The sequence below is a fragment of the Vulpes lagopus genome, chromosome 12 (genome assembly GCF_018345385.1).
Source record: "Vulpes lagopus strain Blue_001 chromosome 12, ASM1834538v1, whole genome shotgun sequence".
NCBI lineage: Eukaryota > Metazoa > Chordata > Mammalia > Carnivora > Canidae > Vulpes > Vulpes lagopus.
Window position 1 is genome coordinate 16,434,160 of NC_054835.1, and position 17,454 is coordinate 16,451,613.

At 49.1% G+C, this 17,454-nt stretch overlaps 2 protein-coding genes across 4 annotated transcripts in view; one reads left to right on the forward strand and one right to left on the reverse strand.

Annotated features, from left to right (window-relative positions):
• Positions 1-6: 6 nt before the first annotated feature.
• On the forward strand, positions 7-7,514 carry MRM3 (mitochondrial rRNA methyltransferase 3). 2 transcript variants are annotated; one of them, XM_041724492.1, is made up of 4 exons: positions 7-336; positions 592-833; positions 3,537-3,704; positions 6,207-7,514. In XM_041724492.1, exons 1-4 carry the CDS (start codon positions 23-25, stop codon positions 6,749-6,751), a joined length of 1,269 nt encoding a protein of 422 aa, XP_041580426.1. In that variant the 5' UTR covers positions 7-22; the 3' UTR covers positions 6,752-7,514. The 2 variants fall into 2 exon arrangements, with proteins under 2 accessions (XP_041580426.1, XP_041580425.1); XM_041724491.1 differs by having other exon boundaries at positions 8-336; positions 589-833.
• A 4,145-nt stretch (positions 7,515-11,659) lies between these two features.
• The window catches only part of NXN (nucleoredoxin), a 152,664-nt gene continuing 146,869 nt past the window's right edge, over positions 11,660-17,454 (reverse strand). For both annotated transcript variants that reach the window (XM_041724489.1, XM_041724490.1), the window contains exons 7-8: positions 16,225-16,349; positions 11,660-13,295 (exon numbers count right to left, since the gene is read on the reverse strand). In XM_041724489.1, coding sequence (XP_041580423.1) covers positions 13,113-13,295; positions 16,225-16,349 — 308 coding nt within the window. In that variant the 3' untranslated portion in view covers positions 11,660-13,112. The remainder of the gene's footprint in view (positions 13,296-16,224; positions 16,350-17,454) is intronic.

Sequence of the window (17,454 nt, forward strand, 5' to 3'; positions counted from 1 at the left end):
CGCACGCACGGCGCGAGGGAAGATGGCGGCGTGGGTAAAGGGCTTGGGGTGGGTCACGCGGCCGCTCTTGTCGGTGGTCCGAACTTGGGACCTTGACGCGCGGCGCTGGGTCCGGGCGCTACGGCGGAGCCCGGTGAGGGTGGTGTTTCCATCCGGACAGGCGGTGGGACGGAAGCCTGGTCCTGAGAAGCAGCCCCGGAGGGCAGCGGCTGAGGCCAGTCCCCACGAGCAGCGACAGAAGCCGCCGCTTCAGGTGTCCGCATCCCAGACGTCCTGCGCCTGGGAAGAGTCAGGGCTTCGCTATGATAAGGCTTTGCCCGGGGACAGAAGGCTGAGGTGATGTGTTCCTGAGACTTGTCATGTATTCCCGTTTCTCTCCCCGCCTGCCAGCGGGACCTTAACCCGTTTTTTCCTTTTGGAGGACTTCTCCCGGTACAACTTTCTGGTTTTTATTATGCATGGAGGGCAAAATAAGTGTTTTCTTTAGAATTCGTTTTTTTATGTCTATGAAGCTCTTTATGTCTCTTAGAACTAGGTGTGTTTTGGTAACAAGGATGTTAGTAATTACTTTCTTGTTTCCACCCACAGCAGTGTAATGACAATAGTTAAGTCCAGGCCATTTCGGGAAAAGCAAGGAAAGATCCTGCTGGAAGGTCGCAGGCTTATTGCAGATGCTCTCAAGGCTGGTGCTGTGCCAAAAGTTTTCTTCTTTAGCCGTCTGGAGTACATAAAGGAGCTTCCCATTGATAAGCTGAAAGGTGTCAGTCTCATTAAGGTGAAATTTGAAGATATCAAGGATTGGTCCGACCTAGTAACTCCACAAGGAATAATGGGTCAGTACTTATACAATATGTCACTAGAAGTAGAGATCTAGGATTACTTATTCATAATTGTCTTAGGGCAACAAATTTTATTTGAACCAAATTCAAAATGTTTTAAGACACTCAGATAAATACAGTTCTCAGATCTGTGCGTCTTACAGTATTTTCAGTGGAAGCTGCAGTTTTTTTGTCATCTGTATTGTGGCTTTTTATAGTCTCTAGGAATAACCATTGTTCTTTGAACATTGTATTTTTTTAGGTCACTTTTCAACCTTCAATGTCCAGCTAAAATTTAAGAAAATGTTTATTAAAGTATTTAGCTCTCCATTTGTCCAAGACCTCTGCCAGTATGGTGATACCTCTGTCTTTAACCCTCTTTTTGTAGAAGCATGTCTTTTTTTTTTTTACATTTTCTTTTCTTTTTTTTAAGATTTTATTTATTTATTCAGAGAGACACAGAGAGAGAATGAAAGGCAGAGACACAGGCAGAGGGAGAAGCAGGCTCCATGCAGAGAGCCCGACGTGGGACTCGATCCAGGGTCTCCAGGATCACACCCTGGGCTGCAGGCGGCGCTAAACCACTGCACCACCGGGGCTGCCCAGTATTTACTGTAGAAGCATGTCTAAGCAGAAAGCTTTGAGCTTATTACCCTGCTTAGCTCATTGAATAAGAAACTGTATTTGGTTGAATCAAAAAAGATTCTAATAGACTGTGGTGTCTATTAGCACTTAGGGTTTAGTTTTCTAAATATGGAAAAACTAAATTTACATCTTTTTGACATTGGAATTATATCTTAGATCTGAGAATTGAATGGCAGTTAAGTGTAGAGGTTCCTCTTGGATAGTAAGGGACAGTTGGGGCAGGCAGAGTTATTTTCAAGATTCTAATGTTTAGGCCAGGGTCTGTCTTTCTCTCTCTCTCTCTCTCTCTCTCTTTTAACTTATTTATTCATGAGAGACAGAGAGGCAGAGACGCAGGCAGGGGGTGAAGCAGGCTCCATGCAGGGAGCCTGATGTGGGACTTGATCCCAGGACCCCAGGATTACGCCCAGGGCCCAAGGTAGGTGCTAAACCTCTGAACCACCCAGGGATCCCCTAGGCCAGGGTCTCTGATGTCAGTTGTGCATGTGTTTCCTTGTGGGATAGTTCAGCTATTAGGAGAGGAAATTCTGGGGACCATCTCTCATTCTGTAATCCATTAAGTCATAGGGATGTGACCCTGGATTTAGAACGCTCCCCTAGGGTGGGGATTTGGGACTGCTAAAGCCCTCCACTTTAAGTATGTATGGTCTTGTTAGCTACACCTTTAATTCCCTACTCTATACTACAGTGCAAATATCACTCAATTTTTTTACCATGCTTGTCACTTTGCACATGTGTGCTAATAGTGGCCAGCCTATCCAGGACTCTAGCCTTCCTTGTTGTTATGACTGCTTTCATCATTTCATGTCTCTTAGAAATACATGTTATTTAGTTTATCCTTTTTTTTTTTTAAGATTTTATTTATTTGTCAGCATAAGCAAGGCAGAGAAGGAGAGGGAGAAGCAGACTCCCCGCTGAGCAGGGAACACGATGTGGGGCTTGATCCAGAATGCTGGGATCATGACCTGACCTGAAGGCAGACACTTAACCAACTGAGCCACCAAAGTGCCCCTATTTAGCTTATCCTATGTTTTATTTAATGTTGGAGGGGTGGGGTATAGGGAGAAAGAGATAAGACTGCCTATCAGATTTCCAGTACATCTTTAAAATCCAGTAATGTAAGTAGGGCCTCTCTAGTAGAGAGCTCTGATCATTGCAGCCATTCAGGTAGAGGTTAAAGGACTCCTGAGGCCCCTGCCCCACTGAATGGTTTTAGAGCTAGCTATCTGTGGCTCCTAAGTGCAGGACCTTTCTACAGCACATGGATGCCTAGTATCATTCTAGTACCTTCATTGATGGGTTAGGTATAGGTATTTATGTGTTCTTGGTGTGAATACATTGGACTAGACTGGGGAGGGCAGTTTAAGAGTATTAACATTATGAGTGCACACACATCATATATCGATTTCACTTGTGGGCTTTCTCATAGGACATGTTTGGAGGTGTGCGTGTGCATAGAGAGTCCTACAGGGATGTTCATTGCAGGATTGTTTATAATAGGGAAAAATGGAAAATATGCTAAATGTCAGTTGGGGAAGAGCTAAATAAACATGGTATATTCATGTTACAAAATAACATACAGTAGTTAAAATAATGGTAGCTCTGAATGTATTGACTGGTAAGATATCTCATGTTACCAAATTGAATAAGATTACAGAATAATACATAGAGTATGAATCTTTTACATAAAAGAGAATAGCACCTATGCATGGGGAGATGTGTGTATATGCAGGTAGATGCATGGAACAGGTTCTGAAGGGATGTACCCTTTTTGTTTGTTTGTTTGTTTAAGAGTATTAACATTATGAGTGCACACACATCATATATCGATTTCACTTGTGGGCTTTCTCATAGGACATGTTTGGAGGTGTGCGTGTGCATATAGTTGGCAAACAACTATAAGGGGGCAGGTATCACTGGTAGGACTTTATATATGAAGTTTTTCAATCAGAATGTATTCATGTATTACTTACATAATTGAGAATATAGAAAGATGGATAAATAAATGAAAAGCCAAATTTCTCCCCATGGTCCTGACGTCAGACTAGTAAATCCTCTGTTTTGTTTCCTCAGGGATTTTTGCCAAACCTGACCATGTGAAGATGACATACCCAGAGACTCAGCTCCGCCATTTACTACCCTTATTGTTGATTTGTGACAATCTCCGTGACCCCGGGAACCTGGGAACAATTCTGAGATCTGCGGCTGGGGCCGGCTGCAGCAAAGTGTTACTCACCAAAGGTCAGAGCACTTGTTGCTGGGTGGATGGGTTGGCTATTTGGTTCTTTTTTTTTTTTTTTTAAGATTTTGTTTATTCATTCATAAGAGACACAGAGAGAGGCAGAGACATAGGCAGAGGGAGAAGCAGGCTCTCTGCAGGAGCCTGATGCAGGACTTCATCCTGGACCCCAGGATCACAATCTGAGCCAAAGGCAGACACTCAACCACTGAGCCACCCAGGCATCCCTCGGTTGGCCATTTGTAAGTGAGCTGGATCTATGGGCATACACACATGGATTTGAATCTTCGATCTGCCCCTTATTAGCTGTATGTCTGTGAGTGATATTCTGAGTGTCCATTTCCTCATCTGTAAAGTGGGCGTAACAGAATCTAGAATCTACCTAGTAAGGCTATTTTGAGGATTGAAATTACATACTCGGTGCTCTGCTTGCCATCTAAGTACTTAAGGAAATGTGGATTATCTTTCTAGTGCCTCGGGCGCCCTGAAATTGGGATGCATTTGTCTTAGCCTTGGGATGGGTCAAACATCCCCACACAAATTAGCCTCTTGACATTTCTCTTTTGTCATCAGAAACGGAATGAGTAGGGGGCGCTTGGTTGGCTCAGTCGATTAAGCATCTGCCGTTGGCTCAGGTCATGATCCTGGGGTCCTGGGATTGAGCCCCAGGTCAGGCTCACTGCCCAGTGAGGAGTCTGTTTATCCCTCTCTCTTAACTCTCACATCCTTCCTTGTGCTCTCTTGCTCATTCTCTTGTTCTAATAAATAAAATCTTTTAAAAAGAAAGAAAAATGGGATAACTAGGCTTGGTTCTAAAGAGACTTGCCTAACACACGGGACATACCTAAAATGCCTCTCACAACTTGCAGGGAGGGAGAAGATCATTCATTGAAAATACTCAAGCTATCATTCACTATAAACTAATAATACCTGCTGCTGAGACTTGCCTCAGTTGCTCCTGTTAACTCTTCGTCCCTGTCACTCTTTGTTGGAATAGATGGAACAGATATGAAGATGCCAGTATGAGAGCTAGATGCTGGGGTTCCATCATCAGTACCCACTTACCTAACCCATCGTTGAGAGCTCTGAGAGCTGGTGTGGTTTTGGAAACATACCTATATCTTCTGAACAATGCGGTTTCTACATTGATGATGGTGGCTAGTATATAGGAGGTGGGGAATGAATAGGGAACACTTGATGTGGTGCCCAGTATGGAGGACATGAGGATGAAAGGGGAAATCTCTTGTCCCTTACTTCCCACCAGGGCAGAGGTCAGACTAGATGGCTTCCCTTATGAGTCTCGGGCCCCTCTTCTTCCCTCCCTCACCCCCAGCTTCTTGATCTAGTGCCCACCTCCCATCTCCGGCTCCCTGCAGTGATTGAGGATGCCTGTGGTTGGTACAACGTGTGGCAGTGTTCCATTCTTTGTGTTTTACTTTCCTTTTAAAGTTTGGTTTGCCTGTTTACTCTGTCTAGAAGTTAGGTTAAGTTTTGCAGCAGCTTACAATTCAGAGTTGTGCTATGAGGTAGGAGAGGGTAGGTAGCAGGTATGTGGTGCCTCGGCCCTGCTGTTTCTCCCAGCCTGTGGTCCTGGGAAAGGCCACACAGAAGTGGCTGGGTTTAGCATGCGACTATGTATAAAAGAAGAGTTCTTTTAGCCTTCTTTCTGTGTTGAGAGGCTGTGTGTGTGTGTGTGAAAGAGAAGGCTGTCACCCTGGTGGCTCTCCCTGGATTACTGTTATTATCCCCATCTACTTCCCCCTCTCTGGCGTCTTCCCTGCTCTGGTGCGGATTCAACATAGAAGCCAAATGGGCCTTTCTAAAACATACATCAGATTCTACCACTACTTGGCTTAAAATCCTTGACCCCATTATATTGTCTAATGGATAAAATCCCATCCTTCCTCTGCTTGGCATACCTACCCTTCTTCATATTGGTCCTTGCCTGCTTCCAGCCTCCTGTCCCACTGGCTGGATCACTTTACTGTCGGAGCTGTGGCATTCTCCCCCTCCTCTAACTCCCCGGCCTTTCTTTGACAGCTTCATCCTGTCCTCTGAGATCCAACTCAGTGTCATGTTCTGTGGGATGTTTTTCCTGGTAGCTCTACTTTGTACAGGGTTTTTTTGGTCACCATGTTCATGCCTCATTTGTATCAGTTACTGATACTGTAGTTAGGTGATTAGATACTGTCCCAGCACCATCGCCCACTATCCACGGGCCCCATGAGGTTTGGGATTTGAATGCTCTTTGCATCTCCTGTAGAGTGTCTGGCCCAGGTGTATGGTAATGTTGAAGGGATGAAAGAAGTCTGTTTCAGTACTAGCTGGAGTTCCCTCTGCTAGACATCACCATAGTTGGGGAAGTAGAGGTCCCAGCTATGAAGAAGGCTGCAGTAGAACATTTTTTGCTTTCTTTCCTGATCTAGAATTAATCTGATTTATTTTAAAGTCCCCTTGTCTGGGAAGGTTTGTAATCTTAATTGGATCCTGTCTCTATTTTCTAGGCTGTGTGGATCCCTGGGAGCCCAAAGTGCTACGAGCAGCAATGGGTGCACATTTCCAGGTGCCCATCATCAATAACCTGGACTGGGAAACATTGCCCAACTACCTGCCCACTGACACCCGGGTCTACGTGGCTGACAACTGTGGCCTTTATGCCCAGGCCCAGATATCTAATAAAGCCAGTGACCACGGCTGGGTATGTGACCGACGACTCTCGAAGTTGCACAAGTATGAGGAGGAGGAAGAGGAGGAGGATCTAGAACCAGGAGCCAGTAAAGCCTGGCTCCCTGAACTTGAGGTCCAGAGTTACGACTTGGACTGGACAGAGGCACCAGCAGCTGTGGTGGTAGGTGGGGAGACCCATGGCGTGAGCCTGGAGTCCTTGCAGTTGGCCGAGAGCACCGGGGGCAAGAGGCTGCTGATCCCCGTTGTGCCTGGTGTGGACAGCTTGAACTCAGCTATGGCTGCAAGCATCCTGCTTTTTGAAGGGAGAAGACAGCTACGTGTAAGGGCGGAACACTTGAGCAGGGACAGGTGTTACCACTGAGAGGGAACATGGTAGTCAGTCCTTGATTTGAGGGGGTCCCTAGCTCCTCCTGCATTGTTAGGAGATAGAGTCAGTAACTGAGGCTTCCCAGGCCATACCCAGGAGGCAAGAGGTGTGCAAGGTGCTAACTGTACGGTTACTGGAAAAATAAGAATTTCCATGAATTTCTGCTTATTCTCAAAACTAACAAGGATGAGAATTCTTTCTGAGATTTCTCCCTGCTCCCTAGCAAAACTTCCTCTTGAGAGAACCCGGATATCAAAGCTGACTTGTGCCCCAAGCTGTGGCAGAGTGGGACTGTTTGATATGTTTGAGGGGAGAGGTTTTTTCAGGAACAATCTCTTTGGTTGGCTGTGCTGTCCAGGCTGATGGCCTGGAATCGCTGCTCTGGGCCCCACCGGTCTGGGCCATCCCCGGGGCCTCACACACATGTTCTGTGCAAGTGGCCCATGGGTTCTTCTTGAGACCCTCCGTGCTGTGTCAGCTTTGAGAAGGCAGAAGAGCCCAGAAGGGCTGAGGCCTGGGCCTCTAGTTCGCAGAGCTATAATGCCTGTCTCATGAGCAGGCTGAGGCAGCTCAGGGAACTGTACACTGGGGTCTGTGGACATTTGTTCTCTCAGCACTTTGGAAAAGTACTAAGCAAACAGAGGTCACTAAAAGGAAGTTCATGCCTTTCCACCATGAAACCAGTCTCCTGCAGCTTTCCCCTGCATTATTGTTCCCGCGGATTTTTGTTACAAAATAAAGATCAAGGAATAACAAACCCTATGCCTTGTTCCTGTTAAAAACAAAACCTTGTAAAACCCGTATACCTGGCATTTAATGCTAAGTCTGTTTTATCACACTGGGTGGAAGAAAGAAAAGAAGTTTCCATCCCATTCGCTTTATAGTGAGTGGCTTATGTACCATGCCCTGTGAGTTCTTTATGTTTGTGATCATAATTTAGCAGAGAGGAGGGCAAGTTTTCCTTTTTAAAATGACTACAGGTGAAGCATGTGGTGGCGAAGTTGCTTGAGTGGTCATGAAAAACTGCTTTCTTGGATTCTTTTTCATTTTAAGGCCAACTTTGGTTTTTCATCATTTCCCCAGGAAGTCAGAATAAAAAAATGAGCAGTACCTGACAGAACATGAGCTGAAGGAGAAGCCACCGAATGATTGGTAGGCCCAGGGCCTCCTCGCCTTTGTTGAGCACAGTGCTCACGGTGGTTTCTGCCACAAGATGGCAGCCAAGCCTCAAAAGCACTCCCAGCCCTGAAGGGAGAGGTTAGGGTTTTTCTGGGATTTTAAGTTGAAAAATGAGGGAGTCCAGTCTCCACAGAGGGCATTTTGCAGACCATTTGTGCTCAGAGGTGCTGAAGTTGGATTCTTATTGTCTTAGCAGAATCTGAAGTATAGCTAGGTGTTGGACCAAACACTAAGGAGGAATTGGGCAGCAGTGGGAAGTGGCTGCAGCAAGAAAAGCTGACACAACTTTTTCCTTTGAATGGAACGTCTGGGAAAGCAGCTCTGGACAAAGGCTGCTGCCCCCTCACGTGTCTGGAACTCACACCGGGAACCCTCACCCCGGTTTGGAGCTTCAGGGCAGTGAGGGCTACAGAGTCCTCTTCCCCACCCGCAGCTGCCAGCTCGCAGTGCGAATCCCTTCAGGAAGGCCCCAAGGGTGAGCAGCCCTCTGGGGACTGGTTTCTACCAGTTTGAGCTAGGTAGGACCTTCTACCACTTGCTCCATGGTTAACAGGAGCACCAGATGCCCCCCCCCCCCCCCCCCAGCTGAACTGCTTTTAGATGCACTTCTGTCATCTTGCCACACAAAGACCCCAGCTACAGCACCTCATGCAGGGTTCTGTGACTAGTACTAAACACTCCCAGCTGTGCTGCAAGGGCCTGGGTGGCCCCCCGCCCCACTCTTCAAAAGCAGATCTGGCTGGCTCACCTGAACAATTTTTAGGAAACACTCATGTAGATATCTTTAAACTCCAAGAACTTATAATGTACATAGGTAACAAGCTAGACGCCAAATGAATGGATGAGCTCTTTATTGCTGTGGGTGACTTCAAGTCTCAACTAGGTTGCCATGTTACATTAGTCCAGCTGAGACAGAGCCTGCTAGCCAGGCCACCCTCACTGAAGGACTTGGGAAGCCAGGCCAACACTCAGAGGCCAAGCATAACCGAAAGTCTGAATTCATTATAGATGGCATCGTTGCTCTTCCTACTACATTTGTATTGTAGGGGAGCTACCTTCTTTAGCTGGAGCCTCGGATTTGGAGAGGGCCCTCCCCAAAGCTGCTACTTGCAGAATGCAAGGAGGAAACAAGGGTTGTGGAGGCAACGGGGCTGCAACAGACTCTGGCCTCCCCGCTTCACCTCTGCAACCAGAGGGGGTGGTGCAAACTGTGTATGGGCAGAGTGGCTCCCTAATGGCTGGGGACTTCCACATCCTGTGATGTCCAAAGGAGATTTCTTTTTTAGTCCTGGGTCCTAAGATCATGCCTCCTACTGTATCCTCATTCTAGCCCATGTGGGTGACTGACCCGTGTGAGGCATGAGCACTCAGGAACCCAGACTTGGGGCTGCCTGCCTCTGGGCTGCATACTGGCCTACAGGTTTGGGGACAGGCTTTCATGAGTTGGTACATTCATTAATAAAAATCCATTGGTCCTTCAGAACAAGTCCTGCCCCAGCGGAATAACATACTTCCTGGCCTGGGAAGCATTCCAGAACTCCAAGGGAGACATAAGCCTTGAACAAAGCCTATTTTCTTCATGCTTTCACATTGGAGGCACGCCTATGACATCCTAATGTCATATTTCCCCACTAGACGGAGACATCCCAGCCATAAAGTAGACCCAATATAAAATTTTCCTACAGCCTTCTGTTTGCTGGAAAGTATTTCACTTGCACCATTTACTAACATTGAATAATCAAGAATGAAACCAATAGACAACAGCCATTTGTCAAAGAATTTTCCCTTGGGTACTCCTGCTTGCCCCTGTCAGTGTCAGCTAAGAGGGATGTAGGTTAAGCGCTTCTGCACAGCTGCTTCAGGGAACTTCAGTCCTCCGTTCACATGGCACCACCCAAAGAAGCCACAGAGGGCACTGCTGAAGCTCCCCACCTTCCACACGCTGCCCCATTCCAGCCCTATCTGGCAAGCATGGGCCTCCCCAGCCTGGCCCTGGGAAATGGCGTGTGACCAAGGAAGTGCCTGCAACTGTGTGATGAGGGGGCTGGACCAGGTGTGCTCAGATCCCTCCCAGAGCTAGCATTCCCAGTCTATACGTGTGCACTCGCACACGAGTGGTGTTCTCCCTAAGCCGGCAGTGCGATACCTTATTGGGTCTTGCCGATCTGATCTTGGGCCATGGTTCTCTCTAGATCATTGCAGAGCTCCGTTTGCTATCCTGGAAGAGGGCAGCAGGAGGAGAAAACAGCTTTATAGTGTGTTTAACTAGGCAAGAGGCAAAAACAAAGTCTGGCTGAAAATTACCACTTGAAGCTTGGCCGCTGCCAAAACAGTACTAGCTCCCTATGCTTGGATAAGTGAGAGGCAATGAATTTGAGGACACGCTTGGAGATTGTGGTTGGGAGGCAGGGGAGGGAAGCAGGCAGCCACCTCACTCCTGGAAAGGAAGCTTCAGTTGCACTCTGGCATTTACCGCTGCCCACTGGACCTACCAATTCCAAATATGTATCTTTTTTCTTAACCAGATCTTTATTGCTGGGGTTAGATAAAAAATCTCATCTCTGTTGTGAAAATGAATAGAATCAGATCTGGAAGTCATTGTGGTGAGTGCAAAATCTGGAACTTCAGGGTGGCATTTTTATAGCTACTTTCCTGCCTCAACCTGCTGGGGTAGTTTCCCTTGCTACTGATGGAAGCCTTTGAATACATTACAGCTGGGGTTTTAACCTGCTTCTAATTAGTGACAAGAATTAAGGTATTTTGGAGCTGCTTAGTGGGAATTAAAAAGCCACCCACTTCGTCTGCATCAAGAACCTTAAGATATCTTGCACTATTGAGCCAGGGGTTTTTACTGGCACTGGTGAATGGTCTTCCCCCAGCGTTCCCCCTCAAAGCCTCCACTATATAAACCTCAGGGTTTTTTTTAGTAAACCTTCCCACTGATCTTAACCTACACACCCACTCCAAGAGGGGAATTTTGGTGTCAAGGATCCAGTTGATCTTAGTGGCAAGTAGTTCAAGTCAGTCCTGTTAAGGCCATAGAAGAATTACAGACGATCTAATTTTTCTGCTGCAGTAACTTAAAGGGACTCCTCGCTGGACTTGTTACTTCTATGCCAGAATATAAGTAGTTTCTAAGAGAGGCCACTTTTCCTCCAAGGCTATCATGATATAGGACATAGGCAGAAATCCATCTTCCAAGTGAGGTTGACCTCACCTTGTCCCCACATCCGCCATACTCTCGGAGGAGACACTGGCCCAGGACAGAGCTAGGGTTGACGGTCTCCAACTATCGTCCATTCTTCACAGGGAGACCTGTGTGGGATTCCTTGTGTCTGCAACTGACCTCCTCAGGCTTCAGAGCACTTGCTCCCCTGCGGGGAGGGAATGAGCACCAGTGTCCTCAAGGATGCCTGTGATCAGAGAATCAACCTTCCACAAGGGCAAGTGGAACCAGGAGAGATGGCAGCCAGAGCTCCAGCAGGGATCTGCCTCTGGTGCTCTAAACCAAAGGAGCTCCCTGGCTTCAGAAGGATTCAGCAGATGACCAGTTCTAAATTCTAAATTCAGAATTCTAAATTCTAAACAATTCTAAAACACAGATACTAGGTATCCAGAAAATTCGAGAGGATCTAGCGTGTCCTCCCCCACCCTCTCCCCAGAGCCCAGCACCACAAGCAAAAAGATTTTTGTTACTGAGCACAAGAAAGGCCAACTCATTGATAATGTCCAGAGATGCCTGCTTTATTTCTTACTAGGTGATTGCATTTCAGGCTTGTGACATCAAGTAACTGTCTAATCACCAACTAACTTTGTACCTCTGAACTACGAATAAACAATCCAATTCAGCAAGGAGCAGTGCTGTCAACAGCTGACTGGGGGCTGGATTTTTCAAATCAATGGTCTTGGCTGACAGAATGCTGTCAGTGGAGCCAAGGGTAAGGCCTGAGATTGTGTGAAAGACCCTAATGCCCGGTGGAGATAGGCCCAAATCCTGTGAACCCCTAGACAAAGCTCTCCACCCCAAGTCCCAAGGACACAGCTGTTGTTACCTTCCTTTTGTGGGAGCTGAGCTACCCGAGCCTAGCAGAGTGGATCCAAGGCCTACTTTTAGTTGACAGGTCCTCTGCTCCCACTGTCACCCTAGGACATATCTCTTTGTGCAGGTTCTTAGGAAAAAGCTAGGCTTCCGGTAATTTCTTGTCACTTTTTAGTTCTGCTTTGAAAAGAAAAAGAGGGACGACAGGTAACCAAAGGTGGACACAGGCACCTCAGCAGAGCTGCAGTGGCCCCCAGGCCCAGAGTGGGGCCGAGTCAGAGGCCTGTGCCGGTGAGGTGGGGCTCCTCCAAGAACACAGGGCTGGGTGCCTCTTGGGAAGATGTCCAAAGGGAAGAATTTATTAACAAAATTCCAAGACAGTAGAGGCTGTTCATAGATGAGGGCAGAAACTTGGAGAAGGTAAATCAAAGAAGAAAGATATAAGGAAAAAATGAGAAATCTCTTTCTTATCATATGGTAGGAGCTCAGAGTAAGCAGTTACTACATGAATCATTACCAGAGCTGCTTTTTTTCTCACCAAAAAAGAACACAAGCTTCCTTTGAGACTTGAGATCCCTCGCCCAAGAACTGACTGCCAAGCGTTGTTCTTCCCTCAGACCAAGATAGACAAAGTCACTTAGGAGAAAGGATGTTCTCACCGGTAGCTCGGGGCTGAGGCCTAGCAAGGCCATGGCCCTTTCCCGGGTCCACCCGCACGTACGTGTGTCACTGAGCCGTCCTGGGTGCTACATGTGCACGCTGACACCAGAGGCAGAGCCAGGGCACCAATGCACTGTCCCTTCAGGTTCATGCAGCATGAGAACACCTGGCAAATACTTCACCGAGAGCTAGTGACTGAGAGTGTGCTGCAGTCCTGGTTCTGGCCAGGGTCTACCAGCCCTGTGGATCCCAAGCAGAGTCTCCGAACACGGTGGGTTCTTCTGCTGCTGAGAGGATATGCACCTTAGGGTGCTAGCTGAGGAGTTAATGCAGAAAACAAGGCACCACAGAGAGGTTGGACACTTGGGTTGTGTGATTCAGGACACGCTGGAAAAGTCCAAGGGTGGAGGGAAGGAAGGGGAGGAGGAGGAGGAGAAGACCGAGTTTTAAATAACGTCTCCTGAGGCTGGAGCACCCCTAGATGGGCTCTGGTTTGAGCTTTTCTGCTAGGAAGTCATTCACAAAGGCCTCCACAATGGCGGGGGTGATCTCTTCCACGTCCATCACGTACTTGGCCCGGGCCGACATGTCCAGAATGGTGAGCAAAGGGGCAGCCTCGGGCAGGTTGGTGTAATCTCGCAGGGAGTCAGTCATGTCATCCTGGAAGTCAACATAGAGAGAGAAAACCAGTAAGTTTTCAAGAGGGTAGGGAGTCCCCTGACCGCCCCCCCATTCCCCCCAAGCCAGCATGGAAAGCAGCCACTCCATTGTCCTGAAGAGTGGGTGACTCTCTGGGAAAGATGGGCTCTCAGAACAGGGAGCAGTGGACTCTACCCTGCCTTGGGGGTGGTTAGAATTCTCTGTGCAGCTCCCCAAATCACCAGGCAAGTCCTCTTTCTTCATTGGCACAAAAAGCAACTTTAACATGTCCTCTGCTTGGTAAAAATGTGTTGTCTTTTAATCACGTCCTTTTGCAATTACCTCTCAATTATTTGCAGGCCCACTATGAATATCTGAGGCCAATCTGGACTTTCCAACTCTGGAATGTCTTTAACAGAAACAGCTCACTGTCCCCAACCCAGCCCTGTGGTTTCAGGGGAGCAGGAGTTGCACAGCCAGTTCAGAAGACTGGGCTACTGAAATACCTCCTGGAGTTGGCACGGGTGGCTGCATTCATCATATATTTCCAGTGACTGTCCAGGTGAGTTTCCCTTGTTAAGTGTTAAAGCAAACCCCAAAACCCAAAGACTAGCAGCAGAATTTGTAAGGGAGCAACCATTTGAGATCACTGTTCAGGCTACCGACCCCCATTTGGTAGATGGCAGGAAATGGTTGTATACAACCACCCCAAGGCTGTCTCACTATAAAACAAACACACACAGTATTTTGAACTGAATGAAGACCCCAACCACTGTGCAGAGGAAGGGCTTGGGGCATTCCTGGCCTTAAATGCTGGCAAGCAGAAGGCCTGAAATTTACCCCTCATTGGTTTCTAAGACATAAAACCATTCTTTTCTCAAAGGGCAGATCTTTAGGAAGATGATTAGTGGTCATCTTTTTTTTTTCCCCCACCCCAGAAAGGGCATGTACTTCCAGCAATGATGGGTGACTCATCATCTCTGGCACTGATGAGCTCATTCAGGCCCTCTGTGTGGGTTAATAAACAGTCTTCATGATAAGCAGAGGGGAGGCACTGGACAGATATTGAACATCAAGCTCCCAATAAGAGGCCTGGGCCAAGCTGAGCTCAACGCTGTGTCCCCTCCCCTCTCCCTCTGAGCAAACCACAGGGAGATGAATTTTAATGTCTACTACAGCTTCAGAAGGGATGACTTCTGCCTTTGGCGGGGGGGGTGCGGCATGGTGTCAAGACAGGTACCCTTAGCCCTGGGAAGAGTGGTAGAGGGCCAGAGTCCTGGCTCAGAAGTGTTCCGTCTGTGCTTCATGACCTGGCACCCAGGGCCCATCCCCCTCCATAGTGCCTGGCTTCTAAGCGTGAGGCCAGAAAATTGGACCAAGAGAGCTGCCATGGTCAGGAGTCCAGGTGAAGTGCACAAGAAGGATGGGATGGCCAGGTGGGGAGCCTGAGCAGTGGATGACCCCCCTGTCCTGGTGCAGGCCTCCTTCCCTCTGGGCCTGGCCACCTGCCTGACCACATGCACAAAGGAGTGAGAACACTGTGGAGTCACACTGAGCTCACATTCAGTCCTCTGCACCACCTGCCCAACGTTTGACTTTGATAAGTCACTCCTGTGAGCCCAGGTCTTGTCCCCTGTAAAATGGATTTAAGAACGGCTCACACGGGGCTTCGTGCAAACCGGCAGGTGAGCCAGTAGGTACACTAGCCTGGCCGACCAACTGACCAGACTTGGGAGCCGCCTTGTGCTCTCATCTGTGAAACGGTAATGGCTCCATTCCCAGAAAGGTGAGGAGCAAATGGGATGGTGCTGGTGAAGCTTGGCTTGCTGCCTGGTCCATAGAAAACCTGCAAATGCGCCTTTTCAGCCACATTCCTAATGCACTTACTAGAGCTCTCCAGCCCTACCCCTGCCCCTGGCTAGGCCCCTTCTGTTCTGCACCCACCTTTTCTCTCACAGCCATTTGAAAGGGGTTAGAGTTTAATAAATTCAGAGCAGCTTCCATTTGTGCTTTGTGTGGAGCAGGCCTGTGTAGCCCCAAGGCAGTGAATCTTTGTTCCCTCCACCCCACCTCGGAATGGGGTGACTTCGGCTGCCTGAGAGAGGCCCGCCGGGGCTTAGCAGGGGTGGTTATTGACCAGGTGATGAATGGGTGGTGGCTCAGGGTATCTGCCTCTCCTGGGATCCAAACAACACAGCATGAAATGAGTCCCGGGCCCTGACCAACTGGGGATACAGACAGGTGCAAAGGGGGCAGAGGGCTTTGAGAAGTGCGTGTATCAATAACCAGCTTCTGGCTTGGGGCAGGGGGAGGTTGGCGGGGTCTGCGTGGAGCATGCGTGGACTGTGTTCTTGGGGGTGGGGACTGAGCTGGGGCTCAGTCGTTCTAGCAGGGGATTCCTGTGTCTGTGGGATGGAAGCTCCTGCCCCTGTGGGAGGCAGCCTGCCTTCCCACCCTGTGAAAAGTCTGCGTGGTCTGTCCTGGTTGGAGGCCTTCAAAGGACAGGCCTTGGGTAAAAAGAGACTGGGACAGCAGCACTTTCCGACCCCCAGCACCCTCCCCAGGGCAGCTGGGGAAACGCAGGTCTGAGTTGTGGATGCCTGCAAAGTGAAGAACCCATTCTGCAAGGCCAGGAGGAGGGATGGGCCAAGCCATAAGGGAGCAAGTGCCAATCACCATCTCTGTGGCTGCCAGGCTTCCTAGCAGCTCAGGTGGGAGGGGAGCAAGAAGGCAGCCCTACCCTGGGACAGCATCCTGTTGCTCTGAGGCTGCTGAGTGACAGAGAAGGGAGGAAGGTACAGCAAGGACAGGAAATGGGCTTCCATGCTGTATGACACGTATGTGTTCACCCCAGATCCTGGGGCTCCTTCAAACATACCCTAGAGCTGAATCACATGTTCTAAAAGTCACCCTCCAAGCAGCCAGCAGACCAGGCCCCAGCAGCACTCACCTCCCCCGCCACAAAGAACAGAAGTGGCGCCTCTTCCTCTTTGGCTTTGTACTTGGCAATGATCTTCTCCGCTATTGGCTGGATCAGCTGCTTGGCTGCCTCAGACTCCCCATCATCCTCAGAATCTGTAATGGGGAGAGAACCGCGAGAAGCACTGGTTTGTGGAACAGATGGAGTGGTGCCCCCTGAGGGAGCTGGGTCCTGGGCCTGAAATGCCCATGTGGGTGGCCCCTGAATGGAAACAAAACTTCCCCTGGGCAGTGGGCCTGCCTCCGGGATACACGAGGGTGTGTCTGCAGCACATGCACACCACTGCTCTGTGCTCCCTCAGGAACAACTCACCTTACTGAGGGTCCCTAGTACCCTAGGCACCAAGGTTCTTTCCACTGAATTCCTCACAAATTGGCCTTGGAAGCTGAGCTTCCCCTCAGCCAGGACCTGAGGTCCTTGTACTTTTCCTCTCAATCACAGAAGCAGAATGACCTCAGATCTGACTGCCTATTGAAAATGGCAGAACTGGTGGTGGCAGTGGGTCAGGACTGCGGTACAATCAGCAGCTTTGGTGGCAGTGGGATGGCACCGGGACCCCTAGAATGCCAACTTCACGGCTGGTCGGACTCACCTGGGAGGGAATGGACTGCCTACCTGGGTGCCCCAGAGCCCCCCTTCAGTCACCTCCTGCCTCCAGTGAAAGCAGCATGGGAGCAGCCACACTCCAGGGCCCTGGGGCTCACTCCTGCTGGACCTCATAACCCAGAACAAGAGCAACACGCCGAGTGGCAAAGCTGGGAAGGGGAGGCAGGAAGCAGGATTTTCCTCCAGAAATGTTGCGCTGCCCAAGGGGCCCGCCGGACATAGTTTAGACCCACATCTAATCAGCTCTGTGATGCTGGAAACTCGCTTTGCCTCTCTGGGACCTCCTTACCAACATCTGCAGGTAGCCAGTGAGGTACAACTGTCCCTCAGTTCAGAACTATCTCCCAGAGGCCTGGGATGTGGGTGTGTGAGGCTGCAGCAGGCAGGACAATGATTCCCCAAAGCCATCTTTCCCCAGGAGACCTCTGTTCTCCAGGCACAGGGGCCAGCCAGCAAGTCAGTTTAAGAATTCCAGTGAGTCTGTATATAGGCTCCCCTCCCCACACCAGACTTCCAGAGCACGGGCACATGACCCCCAAACACCTCCCTACCAACCCCATCAGTGACGTGGGGGTAGCAGCATCTCGGCCACGA